Genomic DNA, 24,504 nt, shown 5'->3' on the forward strand with positions numbered 1-24,504 from the left:
TGCTGCCTCGGTGGTTACCGGGTCCCATACAGAAACACCCAGGCGAGGCGAGTCTAAAGGGCGAGCGGGCGGGTCCTTCACTGGAAGGAAGACCCGGGACATCACCTTAGCCTTCTCCTGCCCGGAGGTGTTACTCTTCTGCTTGGAAACGTGGCACCACTTTCAGGGCTTGAGCCCAGAAGGTGAGCACAGTGCGAGTTAAATCATCCCCGTGTGACGGGGCCACCTTTCCCCCTTACATACAGCCCACTCCCTGGACGCTCTGTTTATACTCGCTCGTGGACTTGGGTAAAACTTTTGACACGGTTTTCTAACACGCAGCAGATTCTCAATGGCCGTGGTTTTCTTCAGGTCAAGGGAGGAATCGAATACGGCTAAGGCTTTAATCTGTTAGTATCTTTCTAATTAAAGCACTCCAGGAGGAGGTGGGACGGCGAAGAGGTGGGGACTCTTTGTAACCTGTGCTGATTATTTTATCTGTGGGCATGAGCCCTCTCGGGAAGTGGGTCCCCTACATTGTATACAGAACGGTAGGATCTGGATTTTTGCCTAAAATGCTCGCTTTTATATATTCTAAGCTGGGTTGTCTTTTACTGACCTGTTTAAAGATGTTGCCAGAAGGGTCTCAATCTGGAAGACTGACAAAAGGTTCGGAATGAAACAGGAACCGTACTGAGTGCCTGGCTTGAGAACGTGCATTCGTACCGGCTCCTTTCACTTAAAAAATTTTTTATAATGTTAATGTTATTTTTGAGAGACAGAGACAGAGAGTGAACAGAGGAGGGGCGGAGAGAGCGGGAGGCACAGAATCGGAAGCAGGCTCCAGGCTCCGAGCCGTCAGCCCAGAGCCCGACGCGGGGCTCGAACCCACGAACCACGAGATCGTGACCTGAGCCGAAGTCGGACGCTCAACCGACTGAGCCACCCAGGCGCCCCCACTTTCACTTTTAGATGCACTGCTTGGAGCTCAATGCATTCGGACCACTGCCTCTCCATTTCCATTTCTAACCCGTTTCCTCAGTGGAGGGGGGTATTGGACACTTCAGCTGACGGGGGAAAAGCCACTGCCTGGGATTCCGTCTCTTTTCCCAGTCCAGCACAGCTCTCCTTTAGACAACACGGCAGTGTTTCAGATTAAGAACCACTTCTATTTCCCAAAGAAAAGTGACCATCTGTTGCAGATCTGGCCTACGTTAACAGTTTGGTTCACAAAGTGAAATCCCCCAAGTTCTACTTTCGTGTGGGAGGGGTAATCGAGCAGCACGGAGAGACCTTCAGGTGGCAGCTACAACCCGTGGCAACTATTCGGGACTCACGCCCTGGTATTGCGTTTTACCAAATCAAATCTCTCATTGTCTCCCCAGTCGAGAATTCCACCGAAAAAATGGGATGTCTTTAAAATCCTTTTATTCCTCAGTTTGGTACACTGGCCCTTCCACTTGGACATCCGGGAAACTCTTCGCTGCTGTGTCAAATCTTTTGATTCCTCCAGAAACATCCCAAGATTTGTGACATGGGACAGCCGGGTGTAGGCCTACCGAAGATTTCTCATCACACCTGAATAAAATCCCAAATCTTTATGATGGCAAGGCGGGCAAGGACTCTCCCCAACGCCCCGAGCGGACTCCTCAGCCTCTAACTGGCGCCCAGGGTCTATTTGTGCATAGCCTGCTCTCGACCACCCCCTCCCAGCAGGCATACCGATCGGGAGTGACTGTCGTCTCCCCCGATTTCTTTCAAACCCATCGAATTGATTTACATCTCTTAGTTTATTCTATCCAGTATTTCTGCATGTTCTAGCAGAAGAGGGTCTACCATTTTCTGAGACCACTTCAGAAGACTCTTTTGCAACGCTCCCAACCCGGGGAGCCAAGTATAGAGAAAGTGAAGGTCATGCTTCGTAAGCGGCAGAGCCAAGATTTAAACCCAGTTCTGGGGGCACCTGGGTGGCTCCAGTCAGTTAAGCGTCCGACTTCGGCTCAGGTCACGATCTTGCGGTATGTGAGTTCGAGCCCTGCGTCAGGCTCTGTGCTGACAGCTCAGAGCCTGGAGCCTGTTTCAGATTCTGTGTCTCCCCCTCTCTCTCTGACCCTCCCCCGTTCATGCTCTGTCTCTCTCTGTCTCAAAAATAAAATAAATGTTAAAAAAAAATTTTTTTTTTTTTAAATAAACCCAATTCTGTCTGACACCAAAGCCCTGTTCTTTCCTTTTAACACTACACGGGCTCTCAAAATTGGAATTACTTGGCTAAATAAATGGTGCTTGCCAAAGGAGATTAAAGTACTTTTTAAAACTGCCATTAGTAACGATTAAGAGTTCCAGCTTAACTACACTTTTACCAGTATTTGGTTATTAAAGGTGAAAGCATCAAATGCACTGTTTTAATTAGTTTGTGTTTTTCATTACCAGCAAGGGTAAGCTGTACCCATTTTCATTTCTACTTCTCTTTTCACGCTTCCGTGCGTTGATTCTGCATGAGGGAGGCCGCCTAGGGTACAGCACAGAGCAACAGATAAACACGATCACAACCAGGGCCTACTTGGAAAAGAGTAACTCCTTATTACCCTAGATCAAGGAAGGAGAAAAGTAAATTTACTAAAATATTTCTTTATTTGAATAAGGTCAATGTCATTTCTCGAATTTCAGCTAGCATCAAATAACAATCAGAAAAAAAACACTTGACAAAATGTTATCCAATCGAAATTAACAGTGGATAGAAAACCCTTTTAAACTTTAAAAGAAATATATTAAACAGGCAAACATACAGGTCTAAAAAGTTGCAAGTGGTGATTTTACATTAGATCTTATAAATAAAAAAACCCCCCATATAGTCGTTTGTTCACTATCTCCCTGCAGTAAGCACATGAACAGGAAAAGATAATCACATCTTAATATTCACAACTGTTACTGAAATTCTTTACAAAGATTGTTATCTCTGCAATGCATCGGGTCAGGCAATCCCTTATTCAAGTAATTTCTGTTTTCCCCAAGTTATCAAAAAGTACAATTGTCTGAGATAAAATGCCACAAAAATTGCAATCAGGAAAGCAAAAGGCTTTAGCAGGCAGACTCTGAGATGGGAGTTTTCACGGCTTGACCATGATCTGGTGATTCTGGAAGTTTAAAAGCCATCAACCGAAGTGCCGAGAGCTACAGGCAACAACCTGGGTTTGGCGTGTGGCTATCGATAAACCAAGAGTTTTAGTAAAAAGAACATTACTTGTTAATTATAACAGAATCAGTGCACGTTTGCTAATGTCATTGATGATGACAACGTTATATTATGCTCTCAGCTCAGCTTTAAACCAACAGAACGAAAGACTTCTTTTTTTGCATTCCTCATCCTGGTGCTTCTCAGACATTAGTGTGCTCAGAATCAGCTGAGGTGCTTGTGGAACACGACATCCTGAAGCCCCGCCCCTGAATTCTGATGCAGGTGCCTTAGAACAGAGCCCCAGAATCTGCATTCTGCACAAGCACACCGTGACCCAGATGGTCCACGGACCACACTCTGAGAGGCGCCGATGAATACCTCCTTGAATACCTCCAAAACATCGTTTACTGTCTGAGGCTTCACAGGGAAGTTTCAAGCTGAATAAGACATTCGAACAATCAGAGCACAAGTACATACGTTAAATAAAAGCACTAGCCACGGTGTAATTGGATTTCTTTTTAAAAGTGGCATCGTAAGCACAATGAGTCGCACTGAAAATTTAAAATCAATTTTGTTTTAATCCAAGGCACCTGTAAAATACTTGCTGGTGTGAGAGAAGTCAACAAATTCAATTATACAAAATAGTACAGAAATGAAAGGACCCTGGCAGTGACTGATTTCTCCACAGAGCGAATATTTTTCTTCAGAAAGGAAGCTACCTGAAGTCTGTGATTTGGAGGAAAAGAAACCGAATTTCAAATGATATGACGAAGAGCCTGTGCGAACTGCTTTACTAAGTGATTTTCAAGTACACGAAATTTCTAAGTAAAGGAGAAAAAGGTGCATGCGCTCTCGTAGACGCAGCCGCCCCCCCCCCCCCCCGGGTCAGGAGCGGCCGCACGGCCCCTCCGCACGCGGTGGACGCGGGGCACACGTGTCCAGTTTTCCTGCCGGACGTCCGGGCACGTGTGACCGCGATTTTGTGACACTGGACAGTGTGCGTGCAGCCTTTCATCTCAAGAGGACCTCCCAACTGTCACAGCCCGCAACCTCAACGTGCTTCGGAAGGGTTTTGTCTTTTTGTTTTTCTACAAATTAAAAGCAAATTCTGTGATGATGTGTCTGAAACGTGAATTTCAGGGTGTTACTGCTACCAAGGACACACATCAGAGAAGCATGTTCTCTGTGAAAGTGACCCAAGCGGAGCGGGCAGTCACCAGAATATTCTCGTTCAGCGTTCCAGGATGAATGTTAATCTAGAAAGCAAGGCTAGGGCTGTGTGCGTATACAGGATGGAGTAGGTACTGCTGAAATGCAGAGTTCCCCACAGCCTTCGTAGAGACTTTAGGCAGTTAGCCTGATCTGTGGATGACATTTGAGAACAAATTCAGGAAGGTCCGGAAGAATGAAACAGTACTGTTTTGTAACACAGCATTATTTTGGCTTCTGTGACAAAGGACAGATAACTACTGAAGAGTATTTTGCAGTAAAATAGTAAAAAATTGGTCTACATCAGCTGTGAAAACATGAGGTCTGCATTTTAAAATGTTCTTTACCGACCGTTTCTGGAATACCTAGAACAACTATGTACAAAGACTACAATAACCCCTTCCAGTCTGACATTTCAAGGTCAAGCTTCCTCACAAGTGCTTCACAATATCCTTAGTTCTGGCATTAAAAAAAAAAAAGAAATCGGAACTATTAATTCTATTTTTCAAATGTTGCCTTCAAAATCTTAACACTGCTTACACTACAGACTCCTCGATTTAAACGACACCAGATGACATGGAGTCGCATTAACCAAAACGTAGTGCTAGGTTTTGTGAACTTGACCCTCAGGACATGCCATCAGAGCTGAATTTACACACTGTACAACATGCCAGAAATGAGTTCCTTCAATTACAAATAACCCGAAAATCGTTTTCATAATATTGAACGGACACTGTTGGAATGCAGGCGTTCGAGAACGTGAGCAGCCGTGAAATGAACGTTACCAGGCAGAAGACCTATAAAAACCATAATCAGAGGAACGTTTTCACCTAAACGGGTTTTCAGGCAAAGAGCAGCTATTAACTTTCTTCCGAAATTCCCTTTAAAGGTGAAATGTATCATGGATAATCGGAGGGAAAAATACTTCAACACTCCGAAGCCTATTCTCTAGATCCTAAAGCTCTCAGACAAAATATTCTTTGATTTCAAAGGGAACTGCATTAAAGGCCTGCAGGACTGGGTCACAGAGTGGGAAACTCTGATCTCTAACAAAAGACTCTGGTTACAAAATGGACATGATGGGGAGCTCTTAGACCACAGAGTTGGTGGGGGGGGGGGGCAGGAGGGCAAGTGTATTTATGTTAAATAAAGAAACCTCCAGCACTGGAGACGTAGGGGTAACTTTCACATCTGGAGGGTGCCCCCAGTTTCTATTATTTACCATCTTCTTTATCAATATTCTGTTCAGTGGCTGTATTCTACTGGCCAGAAATTCACTGAAATTTAAATAGATTTATGTACTATGCACAAATTTACATGTGGTTGTCTTTGTTTTAAGGTTTATTCTTACCACAAATCAAGGTTTAAACAGTTATTTTATACAAAATTTAATAATTTAGACTATGAAGCAATTTAAATACTTAAATTCCCTCAAAAAGACAACATTTTGTACACACATACATGATGAACACATAGGAAAATGGTGGTCAAAAGAATTTTTTGGCAGCTGCTTCTTGCTGAGTCCTAAGGAAAAAGAGAAAGAAAAAAACCCTGAAAGTTCTGTATGTTTTACTTTAGAAAGAACAGGACTGTTTAAAGTTGAAATACACATTGTCTTTTGGAGTAGAAGATGCACTAAGATAAACATACGAATATTCTATACGTGCACTCCCACGTGACTGAAACAGACTAGAAACAACATTTGCTTTGTGTAAACTGAATTCTGTAAGTACTGAAAGCTCTGTAATGAGCACTGAGGACTCTGAGCATTTAAACTTAAACAAGTACAGAAAAATGTTCAGTTACAGGTTAGAGACTTACCTGTACATGATATAACCCACGAATAACACCGTTTGTACCACTACAAATATAACAAAGTGCATCGTAGATAAGCACGATGGAAATGGTGGTAGTTCTGGGCATTTTGGCCTTTCATTTGATGGCTGTAAGGCAAAGGACTCTGTGTTATGGTTAGTCAAATTGGCATTTTAGGAAAAGAAGTAAATGTGCGATCTTTACAAAATTCATGGTGAACTACATAAACTAAAGCATTTCATTTATTCATCCCATAAATATCTTCCACCCCCGTAACTTTTACCACCTTTTAAAGTTCATTTATTTATTTTTTTAGTAATCTCTACACCCAACGTGGGGCTCAAACTCATGACCCCAAGATCAAGAGTCTCGTGCTCTTTGGAGTGAGCCAGCCAGGCGCCCCTACCACCTGACTTTCTGAAACAGTAGACGATACTGGAAGGCCTCCACCTTCGCGGCCCAGTCACTAACTCGTTGCCATCTGGCCCGAATCGTCATCACAGTGACGATGAATATTTTGTGCTCTTGACGGTCACAAACCACGAATTCCCTGGACACATCCGGTTTATACTTGCTGTACTAGAGTAATTATCAACAGTATCCCCTTCTCAAAAGTGTTCTGGTTCAGGCAATTACATGGTTACATTCTTCGGCACCAACACTGTGGTTGGTCATGTGGTTGCCAACATTCTTCGGTACATTGTAGCCACAGCATCAACCTGGTCATTGCAACACAGGCTGAAGTTGGGAGAAAATAACCTCAAACGGAGCTAAGGGAATAGGCGATAATGCTTTGGATGAGAGGTGATGGTCAGTAAGAAAACTATTAAGTCATATTTGAAAAATATGTATATGCAAGACATATATAAAAAATAGTTAAGAAAAACAGTATCTAAAAATATAAAGGAGACAAGATTACATGTTAAAGACCTAAGTTCTTCCCTTCTACCACATACTAGCTAATGACCTCAGGAAAGTTATTTAACATATTAATTTTCTTTCCTAAAAAACAATAGATATTTTTTAAAAATCTGGTATTAGGACTTCCAGGAAGGTAGACTACATAATATGGACCAACTCACAGAAGACAACTGGCAGACCTAGAAACAAATCCAATCTAAAACGAACACCTGTCTGGGGGCGCCTAGGTTGAGCGTCCAACTCTTGATTTCAGCTTAGGTCATGATCCCAGGATTGGGCGATCGAGCCCCGAGGCAGGCTCCATGTGGAGTATAGAGCCTGCCTGAGATTCTCTTTCTTTCCCTCTGCCCCTCTCTCCTGCTCATACGCGCGCGCCCTCTCTTAAGTACAAAAACAAAACAAAAGACACCCGTCTGCAAGCAAAGGCAGCAAACAAGATAGCAAGAAATTAAGGGATCAGCATTTTAGCAGGGGGAAAAAGGCCAAAGGAAGACAACTTTAAGTCCATGGATCAGGGCTCAGTGGCTCAGTCGGTTAAGCACTGAACTTTGGCTCAGGTCACGATCTCTTGGTTTGTTGAGTTCAAACCCCACATCAGGGTCTGTGCTGACAGCTCAGAGCTTGGAGCCTGGCCTCCGATTCTGTGTCTCCCTCTCTCTGCCCCTCCCCTGATTATGCTCTTTCTCTCTCTCTCTCAAAAATAGACATTAAAAAAATTTTTAAATAAAAAAAAAAAAACCATGGGTCAGAGAAGAAATTAAAATGGAAGTTAAAAAAATGTTTATCGAAAGATTAATATAAATACTCCATATAAAAAATTATGGGATAGGAGGAACATTTTCTGCTTCCACCTCTGAAGGGCTGACCAGGAACAGCTCTGTCACCTTGACAACAAGACAAAATATACGAAACACCTGTTTACAAACACCGGCCACAGGCAGTGGCCCGGAGGTAGATTTTGCATACAGCGGGGGGGCCCCCAGAGAGAAGCGAGTGGTCCTACTGAGCTAAGTCAGATACTGTATTTTAGGGAGGCTAAGGTGGCTGTATGTGACAGAATATGAAAAAGGGTAACAGCAGAGACAGAAGTCTCTGAAGTTTGCAGAAGAGTCCTTCAAATCTTTGGATGAATCTAATCTGCACATGCGTGGTGCAAAACTCCACATGGCTAGGGAAGAACTACTCCAAGTAAGAAGCCAGACAACTCCCAGAGCTCACGGGAAGGGCCGGAACAGTCTGTTTTCCCACCAGCCAGCCAGAGACACCACTATAGTGGGGAGAAATGAACTCTTAGACTGGTGGTTCTCAACCAGGGGCAGTTCATTTGGCCAGAGGACAGCTGGCCACGTCTGAAGACATCTGGATTGTCACAACTGGGAAGTGCCACTGGCACCCAGTGGGTAGAGGCCAATAACACACAGGACGGTTTCCCACACAAAAAAAGTTTGTGGTGCAAAATATCAACGGTGCTGAGAAATCCTAACCAGACCCATCCTAAAAGGTATGCTTAAAAAACATACCTTGAAGAGATCAAACTAACCCCCCAAACTTAACTGTAGACCACAACAAAGTCGAATACTATTTAAAGGAATACAACAAAATCCAACAACCAGTAACATAAAAGTAGCAACGTTCAGCATCCAATGAAAAATTACCAGGTATGCCAAGAAGGAAACTTGACCCAGTCTTAGGAGAAGAATTAATCAGTAAAAATAAACCCAGAAATGACACAGATGATGGAATTACCCAAGAAAGACATTAAAACATACTGTAAACATGTCTGGGCTTACGAATGTAGAGAAAAATACAAACATGATGAGGAAATGGAAGATATAAAACAGGGACCCAAATGGAATTTCCAGAGACTAACACACAAAAAGATACTTTGGAGGAGATTAGCAGGACATTAGACACTGCAGAAGAAAACATCAAGAAACCCGAAGATGTGGCAATAGAAGTGATCCACAACTAAAAAAAGTCTAACAGAGGTGCATTTGAGCAGCTCAGTTGGTTCAACATCTGACTCTCGATTTTGATTCCTGCGTCGGGCTCGGAGCTGACAGCAGGGAGCCTGCTTGGAATTCTCTCTCCCTCTCAAAATAAACAAACACACGTTAGAAGAAAAGAAAAAGTCTAACAGGAAAAAAAAAAAAAACCTGAAAGAAACATGGCTAAAAATTTTCCAAATTAAAGACAACTATAAATGCATAGAACCAAGATATTAAGCCCCAAGCAGAAGAAAAACAAAAGCAAAGCATATCATAATGAAACTGTTGAAAATCAGTATTAGATTAAAATCTTAAAAGCAGAAAAAAATACACTGGGCACAGAAAAACAAAAGATTGACAGCCTTCTCGTTAGAAATTATCGTATAAACTATGATACAATCACACGATGGGGCTCACGTGGCTACAAAAGCAGTAAGGAAGCTCTGCACACTCCTGTGGCCGTGTGGAGAAGGGAAGAAAGCAGGGAGAAGACAGACGCACAGTATATGCTACCATCCGTAAGAGTAGGGGAAGATTTGACAATGGTTTCTGCTTATCTTAGGAAAAGAAACAATGGAGGGATAAACTACAGACCGCCCCCCCGCCAATTCATTTCTCTCATTATAGAAGTAGCTTGAGCATCTTTTCATACATGTACAAGCTTTTCCTTTTTTTTTTTTTTAATGATTAAAAAAAACTGTTTATTTAGTGTGAGGGAGAGGGCGAGAGCATGAGCAGGGAAGGGGTAGAGAGAGGGAGAGAGAGAGGATCCCGAGTAGGTTCTGCACTGTCAAGAGTGCAGAGCGCAGAGTCCGATGCGGGGCTCGAACTCGCAAACTGTGAGATCACGACCGGAGCCGAAATCAGAATCAGATGGTTAAGTGACTGAGGCACCCAGGTGCCCCAGTACAAGCTTTTCCCATGAACACCATTCATTTCTCCAGCACATTTTTAATTGGGTTGTTTCACACTGAATTCTCAGTGTCGGTCATTTTGAGGAGACTGGATCACAAGAGGGAGCGGCAAGTGCTACAAGCACTTGTGAATTTGATAAGGGGTTTGAAGGGCAGTAAGGAAGTTAAGGAAAAACTTCCAAGCGAAAGACTTACAAGCACCACAGGCCCACCGTCCAGTGTCGTCTCTTATGCACATCCAAATTGGAAAACTGTTACCTATTTTCATCGTTATGGCCGATCTCTAAAAACGTACCTGGGGCTTATACTTTAAAAACGGGCCTAAGAAAGTAAAATACCCCTCCCCCCCCCCCCCCCGAAAAAAAACCAGAAGAACTTTTAAAAAGTGCACGAAGTAAGACAGGAAAAGCTGTTGGAAAAAGAAGAGTCTGGCCTCAAGAAAGGCCACAGTCAGCCAGCGTCAGACCTGTGCTTCCCACAGCCCAGGCAGAGACACGGGCTACTTGGCAGCCGTGAGTCTTGCTGTGTCTCAGTGAAGGGTCAAGAGATACCACTTTTTCTAAGCTGTTTATCTGACACCACTGCTGAAAATAAGACCTTTTTTTTTAAAGGAAAATTTACGGAAAGAATCTAGGAAAATAAGTCAGAAACTGCGACAGCTCCAATGATAGGAATAACAAGTTTTTTTAAAAATTCTATTCAGTAGGGTGTGGGAGCATGGAACATGTAGACATTTGGATCGTATGGAATAATTTCACCTTAAATATTAAAAATGAACATTAGTACTCAGTAAAAAGTTCAAATATTTTCAGCAGAATACGTGTTCTCCCTGGGGCTCCTGGGTGGCTCAGTCGGTAAAGCGTCCGACTTCAGCTCAGGTCATGATCTTGCAGTTTGTGAGTTCAAGCCCCACGTCGGGCTCAGAGCATGGAGTCTGTTTCAGATTCTGTGTCTCCCTCTGTCTCTGCCCCTCCCCTGCTTGTGCTCTCTCTCAAAAATAAGTAAACTTTTTTTTTTTTTTAAAAAGACTTAAGAAAAGAGAAGAAAGAAAGAAGAAAAGAGAAGAGAAGAAAAGAAAAGAAAAAAGAAAAGAAAAGAAAAGAAAAGAAAAGAGAATATGCGTTCTTCCCTTTCTAACTAAGGAAGGCTGACAATTATAAAAGCAGAAGGAAGAGAGCTTACCGTATTTCGCTGCACCAAGTGATCTATGTCCCTCTTCACTATGTGGAGGTGTTCTTTGATGTCATTGAAGTGCTGGGTCGACTCATAAACTCCCCCTGCAGATCCCGGATGCTGGAGGCCACTGACCAGTCTGACGGTGTCACTCATGGAATTCCTGAAACAGAAAATCCCCTTAAACAAGAGAAGTGCTAGAAAAATAATTTTTTCAGTCACATATTTCAAGTGGTTGGATGTATTTCTAAGCCCAATATGGTAGATTGTTAAAAAAATCAATATTTAGAAATACTGAGTTGGCTTCAAGATTGGAAAATAATTTACAAAACTACAACTTAACATTGCATCTTTCTTTTACTACACAGATCACCTAAAAATAGCCACATAGGGAACACCGCTAAATAATTTGTGTTAAAACCAGTATCGTAAGTGGATACTGAATAATATAACAGCTGATACTTTTTTTTAAATGTTATTTTGAGAGAGAATGCGTGAGCAGGGGGAGGGGCAGAGAGAGAGAGGGAGGGAGAGAGTCCCAAGCAGGCTCTGTCTGCACTGTCAGCGCAGAGCCTGACGCGGGGCTCGATCCCATGAGATCACGACCTGAGCTGAAACCAGAGAGTCACATGCTTAACTGACAGAGCCACCCAGGCGCCCCAATAATGGGTGATACTCTTAATGGACTCAGATCTAAGTGTTTAATGTTGTGCAATAAAGGATTAACTCATCAGGTCTGGACTGCACAAACCCTGCATATTCCAAAGGTTTTTAGGACCGGCCCTTGAAATATCTTGCCTAATAAGGGCCTCCTTCTCTACCCGGAGCCTTGGGCCATGCCAGATGGTTTAGGCTAACAATGTGATTTACGTTTTTGTTTGCATGCGGCCCATGTGGTATCAGTTTGACCTCTAGGGGGACTGGAGACTGAGCAGTTAAGGTCAGTTACATGCGTGCTCCACGCCTATGTGACTGACCCCTAAACCCTGGACACTAAGGCTTGGGTGAGCTCCGTTGGTTGGCAAAGCTTTGTGCGTGTCACTCGTCGCTGCTGGGAGGAATAAGCACTGTTCATGCAAGTCTACTGGGGAGGACAACGGGGGAGGACAGCTTGTGCCTGGTTTCTCCTGGACTCCACACCAGGCATACGCCTTCCATCTTTGCTGGGTTTATTTTATATCCTTTCATTATAATAAATCACAACTGTGCGTACTTCTAGGAAATCACAGAACCTGGGGGTAGTCTCGGGGACCCCTTAGACAAACGTATTTCTACCTATTTTTCTACGCAGTTCCCTCATATAGCTCTTTATACAAACCTAAAACTTCAACTAGAACCCAACTAAAGAAGCACCTGTTTCAAATACGAAGGGAAAGCTGGCTGTTTGGCATACTGGTGTGTTGGTCTCCGATGTGGTGTCTTTTTGGAGAGTAATTTTGACCTTATAGAACATTTTACTTTATGCACGACTTCAAATACAATTTCCCTGTAAGACGTGCTTCCACTATGAGATGTAAGACAAAGAGTTCTAACACCGAGTGTGACCTTTGATTACGAGTTTGAACACGATAGTAAGAGACTACAAAGGGTTTTTTTGTTTGTTTTAAGTAATGGCAGAAATGTAACAAAACTATTTACTAAGAAAGAAAGGAAGATGCATGAATTTCAAGTTACCCGAAAACGTCATTTTACTTAAAAAGCTGTATAAATGCAAGCAGTTTATGTTATTAACATTTGTATTATGATATATCTCCAAGTGTAGGGATTTTTTGGTGAGGTAGATAAAATACGAGTGGATGGGCAAACTGATGGATATGCAGGGGGTCGCCACGCTAATATCTCTCCTTGTGTGTATATTTGAAAACGGCCATAGTCTTTAAAAATCCTTACGGGTCTCCATAACCTCTTTGTGGCTCATCTTTCTAACTCTGTTTCCTAATGCTCTACTTTATGTCTAGACTCCTGTTGTCCCTGAAGATATCTTTCACTTGAAGCCTCTGGTCCATGTTGCTTTTCCTGGTTCTGACCCTTCCCTCCAAGAGCAACATCCTAAAATGGAAAGCCTAGTTCAAATGGCTGCCTTCCTCTAGTCTCCTTCCCGTGAACCTTCAATGCCAAATGCAGCCATACCCTAAACACACACACACACACACACACACACACACACACACACACACACATTTTCTTCTCTGTAACTATAAATGGATTTTCTTCCTCATTGAGCACATGCTCCCCCAGAAAAGGGGGCATGTCTCTGATTTCCTGACAATGCCTTTGACAGTTATAGTTCAATTTGGATAAATGAATAAATAAGTTATCTAACTTACTTCCCTGGAGTAAAATGTAGTTTAAAAACTAAAAGCTTTTCCAGTTAAAAAATGGGCAGAAGGCACGAATAGACATTTTTCCGAAGAAGACTTCGAGATGGCCAACAGACACATGAAAAGATGCTCGACATCACTCATCATCAGGGAGATGCAAATCAAAACCACAGTGAGATATCACCTCACACCTGCCAGAAGGGCTAAAATTAACAACACGGGAAACAACAGATGTGGGTGAGGATGCAGAGAAAGGGCAACACTCTTACACTGTTGGTGGGAATGCAAACTGGTGCAGCCACTCTGGAAAAGAGTACGGAGGTGCCTCAGAAACTTAAAAACAGAACTACCCTACGACCCAGCAGTTGCACTGCTAGGTATTTGTAGTGCAAAACATACCGATTTGAAGGGATACACGTACCCCGAGTTTACAGCAGCATTACCAACAATAGCCAAGTTACGGAAACAGCCCAAATATCCATGGACTGATGAATGGATAAAGATGATGTGGTGTACGTGTATACATATGTGTATACAAACATAGACACACACACTGGAATATTAGCTATAAAAAAGAATGAAATCTTGCCATCTGCAATGATGTGGATGAAGCTAGAGTATTATGCTAAGTGAAAGAAGTCAGAGAAAGACAAATACCATATAATTTCAACTCATATGTGGAATTAAGAAACAAAACATAGATGGGAGAAAAAAAAGAGAAGGAAGCAAAACATAAGAAACTGAACTATAGCGAACAAACTGAGGGTTACTGGAAGGGATGGGCTGGATGCATGATGGGTATCCAGGAGGGCACTCGTAATGAGCACTGGGTGTCGTACGTAAGGCATGAATCACTAAATTCTACTCCTGAAACCAACATTACACTATATGTTAACTAACTAGAATTTAAATAAAACTTTGGAGAAAGAAAAAAAATTTTAATAAAAAAACAGAGAGATACTTACACATGTAAGTAAAAGTTCAAAAAAAATTAAAAAAATAAAAAACAAGAAAAAGTAAAAGCTCTGCCGGAAGAAAACCAGAAAAGAGGAAGTCAAATGTCAGAATTACTTAGAAAGAACAGTCTATCAGGCTGAATGTTAAGTACAATCTCCAAAAATTACATTTGAGTTCTATGAACAAGACTTTAAAACTTGCTACAAAATATCTCAAGTGCTTTCTGAATAAATGGCACGTGTTGATTAAAATTTCCTAATGGCATACATGCTCGAGAAAACTCACGGGAGTCTAAGCTCTTTCATTAAAACTCAAATTAAGGATTATGTTTTAATATGCCTAAATACTTCGCAAGAACAAAGTATCCCAAAATATAGAACTTCCTCACGAATCTGCATTTAAGAATATTGCTTCCCAGAAGCATGCAATTGCTTACACATAAATGTCTCTTTAATACACAAAGACTGAGCCACTTAATGTGTTCCCATTCAATCATTCATTCATTCATTCGCCCGTTGACCGTGCCAACACAGATTTGGTACGTGTTACGAGCCAGGCAATTTTTAGGGACGGAAATGGAGAGAAAAGTGGAGTTCCCGCCCTGCTGACCCTGGTGGTCTGGCAGGAGGGCAACGTGACGGAGGCACGTCTAGAGCTCCACGAAGAAGGGGCGTTCATCTCAGCGGGGCCCTGAGAGTGGAGTGTTGAAGGATGAGGAGGGTTCCATGGAGGTGGGACCGGTGGAAGGAGGGGACAGGTCAAGTGAGAGAGGGAGAGAGAGAGAGAGCGGGCTGGGGAACCCTAGAGAAAAACACCCTTTGAGGGATGTAAGGAGGAGCCACAAGTGAAGAAGCAGAGGGGCCAGAGAGCGAGTGCTACCCGGGGACGTCTTAAAACGTCCCCAGTGAAAGGGGTGGGAAAGCGCCGGCTGCCCCGGGAAGCCCTTCCCAGTGAAGACGGGGCGGAAGGTGATCAGTAGGGGTACGATGGCAAATCACTGTGGTTTGGAAGTGAAGACAGGTAGTTTGGTCTACTCTTTTAGAAACTCAGACAAAAGGGAAGAAAAAAGAAAAGCAACAGTTAAAAAGGTCAATTAAATCAGTTTAAAATTAGTTCTACATACCGGAAAAGCAAACCCTTTTACAAATGGAAGCCGCAGCACTGAAGGAAAGTTAAAGGTAGAAGACACAGAGAATCACTGATGGGACAAGGGTCAGCAGTGGTAGAAAGAAGGGGATCCAGAGCTAAGGATGGGCCTGGTCTACCCTATGTGTCGAGGGGTGGGGCAGAGAAAAGGGACGTGGAGGGGGCGAAGGAGGGCCTGGGTTACAGGGCCTGAGGACAGGACGAGTATCCTGGGTGAGATAATGTGATGATCAGGAGGGAATAAAGGTTGTTGAGCACTTAAGTATTGCATTACAGGCCCAGGTTGAAGGTACAGAAACGGGTAACCAAGAGCAAGGTCCCAGAAGAATATGTGAAAATATTTATGCAAGGGGTGCGTGGGTGACTCAGTCTGCCAAACATCTGACTCTTGATCTCCTCGGCTCAGGTCACCATCTCACAGTTCGCAAGTTCAAGCCCCACACAGGGCTCCGCGTTGACAGTACAGAGACCCTGCTTGGGATTCTTTCTCTCCATCTCTCTCTGCCCCTCCCCAGCTCGTGCTCTTTCTCAAAATAAAAAAAATTAAAAATGCCTAGCACAGTACCTAGAATGCAAAAGGCACTCAATAAATTAGGTAAAAGTAAACATGAAATGTTCAATACTCCCTACTCACCGAAAAGGGCATTTATACTTTGAATTCAACATTTAAAAAATATAACTAATTAACAGATGACACAAACCAACACACAAATGGTAGAGCTTGAAAAGCATTTGTAACTCTGTTCATTGAAAAGGCCTAGAAGTGGGGCACCTGGCTGGCTCAGTAAAGCATGTGACTCTTGACATCTGAGCTGTGAGTGTGAGCCCACATTTTTTAGTTTACCACTAAAAAAGATAGATAATAACATAACGTAACATAACATAACATAACATAACATAACATAACATATAAAATAAAACGGTCTAGAAGCAATGACAACCCAGTAGCAATAAGCACTAGACTGTCTATACAATATACTCCATTTCCTATTAAAAGAAAAGGGATCCAGGGGCTCCTGGGTGCTTCAATCAGTTAAACATCCGACTCTTGATTTTAGCTCAGGTCATGACCTCACAGTTTGTGAGTTCAAGCCCGGCGGAGCCTGCTTGGGATTCTCTCTCTCTCGCTCTCTCTCTCTCTGCCCCTCCCCTGCTCACGTGAGCACTCTCTTTCTCTAAATAAACAAACTTAAAAAGAAGACAAGGGATCCAAAGAAAAATGCCTTTTGCCACGTACGGGATGGAAATGTACAAAAGAAACATGGAAAAGTCTTTCTTTTTTTTTTTTTTAAGTAGGCTCCATGCCCAATGAGGGGCTTGAACCCATGATCCTGAGATCATGAGTCTCAAGCTCTACTGACGGAGCCAGCCGGGTGCCCTGAAACCTGGAAAGTCTTACACCTTAAAGAAAAGAAGCTATCAAACACTACTAAGTTCTGGGGTTATCTCAAAATGACACAGGAGCTAACGGGCTGCTAGTGACCAAAGACGAGCCTCTCTGAATATCACTTGTAAAGACTAAGAATCATAAGGGCAAAATATGTTAAAATCCACGGGTTGAAAAGAAAGAAAACCACCCCTCACTAGCTCATCATTTAACCTTGCACGGTGCCAGGACACCAACTCATGATTTTGAAAAATGGTAAGGAAAAAAGAGTCAAGTATTTATTCTGCCTTTCTTGGACTGTTTCAGAATAACAAACAAGTGATGGGAGAAATTCTCTTTAACCAGACAGGGAACCTGAGAAGAGAGTGCCACCTTTCAACGACCTCTAAGGAAATGAGAGATTTAGGCTCCAGCCATCACGGTCACGAAAATTTGGAGAAATTGATGAGGGTAATTCATAATGAATAGCTCAGGCTGACACCAACCAGTTAGTAATAACTGTTGAACCTGGGGGCATGGGGATATGAGGGAAGGCTTTCATGCTCAACTTCTCTGTATGTTTGAAAATTTCTAAAGTGAAAATAACGATTGGCAAGGCTTTCCGGTACGCTAGAAAATAGCACTTCAAAGTCAGGAGATAAGGAAACTAGTTCTGACTGTTGTGACCTTCTATCACTCAGAGCTTTTTTCCTTTTTCTGTAAATTGAAGGGAACTGTACCTCATGCTTCTGCTCAAAAAATTCTATGAGGGGCGCCTGGGTGGCGCAGTCGGTTAAGCGTCCGACTTCAGCCAGGTCACGATCTCATGGTCCGGGAGTTCGAGCCCCGCGTCGGGCTCTGGGCTGATGGCTCAGAGCCTGGAGCCTGTTTCCGATTCTGTGTCTCCCTCTCTCTCTGCCCTTCCCCCGTTCATGCTCTGTCTCTCTCTGTCCCAAAAATAAATAAACGTTGAAAAACAAAATTAAAAAAAAAATTCTATGATTCTCTCTAAGGATATGAAAATCCATAAAGACACAAATCACCCTTTCCATAAAAGGCAAGTATTTCCTGTCTCTTCACAGTTTTTCTCTGAAGCTGAATCCGGAAGGAAAAAACTCTAGAGGACAAATTTAGAAACTCGAGTTCAGATTTTACACTAACTTATGGTAGGCATGACATTTGTTCTCAATCGGCAAGTGGGAATTTACAAGGAATGCTAACTACCCTAAATAAGTCCTTCATGGATAATACAGTCGGATGGCTAGGATGACCACTAATTGAATCTTAAGATGTTTTAGTACTACTGTTAAGGGAAACAAGCAAAGCACAAAAGGGTATCTAGAAGATGCCACCATTCACATACGAAAGAAGGGGATCTAAGGAAACACACATGTGCAGAAGAAACACAGGATGAACAAACCAGAAGTTAATGGGACAGGTGACCAACAGGGGGTGGGTGGGAAGAGGCTAGAAAGAAGGGGAGAAGTGGGGATGGGTGCTAGTGGTGAAGAGGGAGCTATACTTCAGTGAACACATACATTTCAACTCTTAGAACCTTGCAGAACATAGTATTTACGTTCCCTTCACATACCCAAAATACACACACTGAAAATCAACCAGGATGTAGGAAGAACACAAACACTACCAAAGAAATCTAACTGTATTCTAAATGCATATCCTAACCACACTGAAGAGAATGGGGAAGAGGAGAAATGAACTAAGTAACCGTCTGGAAAATAGGGTCTGCATTACAAACTGTAAGTCTAGAGGCAAAAGGAACTTTACATAAATCCATCAGTAAATATGTTTCTCACAGTGACAGAAGTTGACAATTTGAAACCACTTTATGGGTACGTTACGTGCACACTAAAATTAGTAAAAAAAATCCTAGGTAAGAACCAGGTTTCTCCCTCTCAGAGAAAGAATTTTCAAATCAGGAAGGACGAGGTAAAAAATCAACGCTGGAATGTTCAGTCCAGTCTGGTCCAACCAGAATCCAAAGTGTGTGGTTAATCTCGGGTTTTTTTTTTTTTTTAATGCAAATGTAGAGTGATGGGTACAAAAATAAAGATAATTGTATACATGTGGGTTATTACACATTCATATATTCCAGAGCTCTGTCTACTGAGATATCTAGAAGCAGTGGCACCACAGTGGTAATGAGCACACCTAGTGCCCAGATCTAGGGTTTCTAAATACTTTTCTCCAATAAAAGGAACCAGGGCTCACTGAAGAAGTGGTTGATTCTAGAGCTGGGACAGAGAAAATACAAGATGTGCCTGGAACACAGTGTAACACCAGAAAGTAAAGAAATGCTTTAAAAAAAAAAGATGGGGCTTGTTGAAAGAACACAGAAGCCAACCTGAAGGAGTTCTTAATTACCAGAGTTGAACAATGTGAGCAACAAATAATGATCGTATTGGATCGCAATCCACAGAATATCCATGGGTCCATATGAAATAAATGATTGATTGAATAAATAAATGGGGGAGAACAGAAAGCTGGTCCTTACAGAATTCCAAAAAATACGTGGGAAGGAATGATGAAAAAAGGAAAAAAATAGCATTTGGGAAACATCTCATTCTTGTCTCAGGCACAACATCAATGGAGGCTACAATTAGCAAGCAAAAGTTTAAACTAAAACAGGACATTACGAATTTACATAGTCTCAAAGTATCTTTTCTGAAATATAATTAAACACCAAGGGAAAAACAGTAACTTTAAAGTAGAGAAAGCAGGAAGAAACCACCGCAATCAAGTGATCACAGCCAATGTCAACAGGAGCGAGACATACTGACATCATGAACATGATACGATGTTGCATTCTTCTCAAAAGTGCAGACCCTCCATCCAATCGTGAGTAAACACCAGACAAACCCAAACTGAGAGGCAGTGGACCAAAAAAGCGCTCACTGCAGAAACTGTCATGAGCATGAAAGACAAGGAAGGAAGGACTATCTCAGACTGCCGAAGTCTAAAGGGAAATAACTAAATGCAATGTGCGTTGCTGGACAGGATCCTGGAACAGAAAAAAAGGCATTCGTGGAAAACAGGCAAAATCTGAGTAAGATCATTAGTTAACAGTACTGTACCGATGTTAATTTCTTAGTTCTGACTGTGCTATGGTTATGTAAGGTGTCAACATTAGGGGAAGGTGGGTGAGGGATATATGGAAATTATACTATTTTTGCAATGTTCAAAGTCTAAAATTATATGAAACTAAAGACTTTTAAAAATAATGCCACATGATCCAGTCTATTTCCGAAAGAATTTAACTATTCGTTTAGAGTCATAAGTATTTTAATCATGAGTTCGCAACTTAAAGATTTTTTAAAATGCCAAATGGCACAAGGGAAAGAAGTACCAGTTTGCAGTTACAAGTTGGGTTGCCTCTAATCTCTAGGTGTAGATATTATCACCTGTTTAACCTAATACTGTTTAGTTTCCCAGGGCTAAAGAACTCACCTCGACATTCTTGTTTGTCAAGGGTTGTATTGGTCCCGGCAGTGCTCTGAAGTGTTAGCTTAAGAAATGTAACATTTTGGCTGTTTCTCTACATTAGGCATCAAAAGCTGTTAATTATCTGCCTAAGTGAATACTTTTTAGAAACTTATCAAAGTTCCACAGACACAGTACCTCCTCTCTGCTCCAACTCTTTGTTGGGTACAACTCTCAGGGTACAAGATGGAGTGAAAGAGAGGTAGTCACATACAGCATATTTCCTTCCATATGGTTTTTATTCCATCAAAAAGTTCCTGCATGAGGTATGTTTGTATTGTCGCCCTACAATACTATGCATGTTTACTCTTCTAGCATTTTTTCATAGAATTGCTATACATTACATATATTCTTGTTATTTTAGAAATGTATGAATATCCCTGGCTGTCAAGCAGCTGTGACAAACATATTTTCTTGTAAGATGCTAAAGCAATTTTTCTGGTGTTCACTTTGGCACAAAGCACAAAAGTACTAAAGCATTTTTTTCTTTTCTGCCTTAGAACAATTTGAAAATTTAGGGATGTTGGTAGCTTTTAAATATCAAAGTTCTTGTACTTTACATTCCCCTATTTCAAAATGAATCAAAAAAAAAAAAAAAAAATCTATGGGCACCTGGGTGGCTCAGTTGGTTATGCGACTGACTTTGGCTCAGGTCATGATCTCATGGTCCGTGAGTTCGAGCCCCGAGTAGGGCTCTATGCTGACAGCTCAGAGCCTGGAGCCTGCTTTAGATTCTGTGTCTCCCCCTCTCTCTGCCCCTCCCCTGCTCATGCTTTGTGTTTCTCTGTCTCTCAATAGTAAATAAACGTTAAAGAAAATTAAAAAAAAAAAAAATCTAAAACATGATTCTTATCCCCATACAGAATTCTTACAATAATAATGTGCTTGCATATATACAGAGAGAAGTCATGAATTTTGGATAAATTTATCACTTAACACTCGGCGATTACTTTTGTTGACTTACTTCATTTCATTGACTTGTCTCAGAATCTCATGCTGAGTGTTCACAACAGTATCCATCTCTTGCTGAGTGATCTGGAGGGAAAACAAAAGAATCCAGTTCTGTACAAACACACTGCATAGCAAGCAACCTTTCTTTTCTACTCCTCCATCAGAGGCCACCTAAGGCTCATACGTATATTTGGAAAGCTTACCTGTCCATGCTGCCCTGGGATTCCTGCTCCTCTTTTAGAGATCTCCTCAGTCAAAGAAGAGACATATCTTCTCTGTTCATCAAGAATCATATCTAATTGTCGGTTCAGTTGCTTGATTTCAAGATGGATACGATTCTGTCCTTCAAAGATTTGTCTCAGCTCACGATCTCCTACGCTCTCAAATATTTCATCTGCTGAAATGGAAATTGCAACTTAAAATTATTAAACTCACCAACACATGTAGTTTTTGAAATACCGTAAGTTACTAAAGTATCAATATATAATAAAATTAGGGGTGCCTGGGTGGTTCAGTCGGTTGAGCGTCCAACTCATGATTTCGGCTCAGGTACTGCACGATCCCAGGGTCGTGGGATCGAGCCACATGTCAGGCTCTGCACTGAGCATGGAGGCTGTCTGAGATTCTCTCCCTCTATCACTCCCCCCTGCTTCCATCTCTCTCTCTAAAATAAATAATAGTAATAAAAAAACATATACGTCACCACTATGTTGTACTCCAGTGGTATGACCTTCCCAACAGTAAACATGCAAGATCATCAATTCGATCAGGACAAAATTATTATTTGTTTTTTGCCATCTCTGCTGGTTGAATACTCACTATAAATTAGTTCTGAATTTTCACCTAAAAATAATTCTTTCAAATATACTGTATAATTCTACTTATATGAAAAGGGTAAAACTCATCTACATTAACGGATATCAGAACAGTGGTTTCGCCTCTGTGAAGAGGGCGCTGGCTTGAAAGAGGCACAAGGGAAGTTCTCGGGGTGAGAAAAATATTCTACGTGCTGATCTGAGTGACAGTTACACAGGTATACGTTTGTCAAAATTCGTCAAACTCCGCTCTTAAAATCTGTGCATTAAAATTATTTTTAAATTATTACTTATGTAATTAATTAAAAAATGGAGTTGAGAACAGCACATTTTCCTTTCATACCTATGCTGAAAATAAGATTACTTCATTTGAACCCTTATTACAATAAGCTTCAGGACACAGTCACAAACCATATGTTATACTTAAAACAAATCCAAGAAAAGAATTAAATTTACCTTTCATTTTTACCTGCATGAAGTCTGATTCATATTATTTAGAGAATTTAGAGAATCACATGCTATCTGCAGTACAAAAGCTAGCTGTGAGCTGCTTTATTATACGGCTTTGATCATCTGTGCTGGTGGGAACAAGCCAAATAAAAGCCAGCAGATACTCTAAAGTCACTCTATTTGGACTTCTCATGTTTTGTTTCTGACAGCTAGCACACTCGAGTTCTTACTTACACTGGCTTAAGACTAATTATTTTAAAATTCACCAATGTCAAAGTCCAGAGTTCTGTCAAGCAGTATACGGGAAGGAGAGCCAGAGAATCACTTCTCATTACTTCCACAAGCCTTCTGACGCTTTTCCAGTGGTATCCCTCTATTAATAAGGTAATGTGTGCCACTCAAAAATGAAAGACACACACCTTAGATGATTTCATCCCATAACTATTTACTGAGTCTCAACTACCAGGTCAGCAATGGGGCTCTTTTTTTTTAGGTTTAGGGGGCAGAGCAGTAAGCACACAAACAGAACCCCTGTCCTCACAGACCCTGCCCCGCGGTGGATCGCCGTCCGTCCACGTCGCCTGGTATCCCCCGCTGCACGCTCTCCTAAGCCACACTCTTACTGGTGGGAACGTCAACCTCCAAGCCTCGTGATGGCAGAAGATGTGCTCGTATACTGCTTCCGGAAACTATTTGGACGTGCCACACAAGAGCTCAACGACGAGATGCACGCACGCGCCACAAGCCCCGTGCGGTTCTGAGCACAGCTTTCTCCAACTCACCAGGATGCCCTTGAAGGTCAGGGTGGCCCTTCTGGAACTCCTCCTTTTTTTTATCCAACTCTTGTTGAAAGTGCTCAAATTCCTCCTGATACTTTTCTTTTTCTTTTTCTGAAATTTCTTTATCTGGTGTAGGCTTTTTTGGAATTTAGAATCATAAAAAAAAAAAAAAAAACAATTAGAAGGGTAAGAAAATACTAAACCTCCATATACTTTTCTGCCCTTCATTTCAACTACTCTACCACTAGTTGAAAGGCTAACGTAAAAATGTCATTTCTTATTTAGATCATAGCCAACTGACTCTTGCTGCTAATAATTACAACAGAACGATAATGCTAGGCACTTCCATTTACCGCGTGCCTGCCAGCAGTCCAACGGTCTGATTTAATGCTCACGACACCATAAGGTGACCAGTACAAATGTCTCAGTTTTACTAGGAAGAAACGGGGTGGTAACGGAAGTTGAGTAACGTTTACAAGGTCATATGGCAGTAACAGGCCGGAGGAAGACCCAAACCTAAGCTGGGCTTCCCGTTTTCAGCTACAAGGAGCTACCAATAAAGCGAAAATAAACTTTTTGAGAAAATTATACTTACCGGCTCTTTCCCAGGCTCAGTCAATTGGAAAGTCAGGAAAGAAAGGACATCGTGGTCATCTACAAATTAAAAAAAACAGAAACAAAAAACAATGAGAAAGTTCCATAACAGATTATTTTTATGGTTGTGAAGTTACCTTAGAGAGAGCTATTGCTTTAAAAATAATCAGTATGAAAAATAACAAATATTAGCTCTAATCTGGTAAAGGCAATGGTGCTCTGTGAGCTTAGAGATAAAAATTCCCCAGAAAGATTTACGTCAGAAATAAACTAAAATTCATGTTCTTTTATTCTAAACTAGAATATTTAACATTGCTTAATAAATAACACGTTTAATAAACAAGGGGAGAGGGGTGCCTGGGTGGCTCAGTCGGTTAAGTGACTTCAGCTCAGGTCATGATCTCACAGTTCGTGGGCTCAGGCTCCACATCAGGCTCTGTGCTGACAGCTCGG

General features: G+C 41.8%; 1 protein-coding gene across 3 annotated transcripts in view; it reads right to left on the reverse strand.

Moving 5' to 3' along the window:
• Window positions 1-2,587: 2,587 nt before the first annotated feature.
• Window positions 2,588-24,504, reverse strand: part of LMAN1 (lectin, mannose binding 1) — a 33,868-nt gene continuing 11,951 nt past the window's right edge. Inside the window, exons 7-14 of one of the 3 annotated variants that reach the window (XM_047827999.1) lie at window positions 24,053-24,111; window positions 23,461-23,593; window positions 21,617-21,810; window positions 21,427-21,497; window positions 11,184-11,337; window positions 6,185-6,306; window positions 5,825-5,887; window positions 2,588-4,516 (exon numbers count right to left, since the gene is read on the reverse strand). In XM_047827999.1, coding sequence (XP_047683955.1) covers window positions 5,851-5,887; window positions 6,185-6,306; window positions 11,184-11,337; window positions 21,427-21,497; window positions 21,617-21,810; window positions 23,461-23,593; window positions 24,053-24,111 — 770 coding nt within the window. In that variant the 3' untranslated portion in view covers window positions 2,588-4,516; window positions 5,825-5,850. Of the gene's footprint in view, window positions 5,888-6,184; window positions 6,307-11,183; window positions 11,338-21,426; window positions 21,498-21,616; window positions 21,811-23,460; window positions 23,594-24,052; window positions 24,112-24,504 lie in introns of all 3 variants that reach the window. The other 2 variants (XM_047828000.1, XM_047827998.1) reach the window with 2 other exon arrangements.

Source organism: Prionailurus viverrinus, chromosome D3 (assembly GCF_022837055.1).
Source record: "Prionailurus viverrinus isolate Anna chromosome D3, UM_Priviv_1.0, whole genome shotgun sequence".
In the NCBI taxonomy this organism is placed as follows: Eukaryota; Metazoa; Chordata; class Mammalia; order Carnivora; family Felidae; genus Prionailurus; species Prionailurus viverrinus.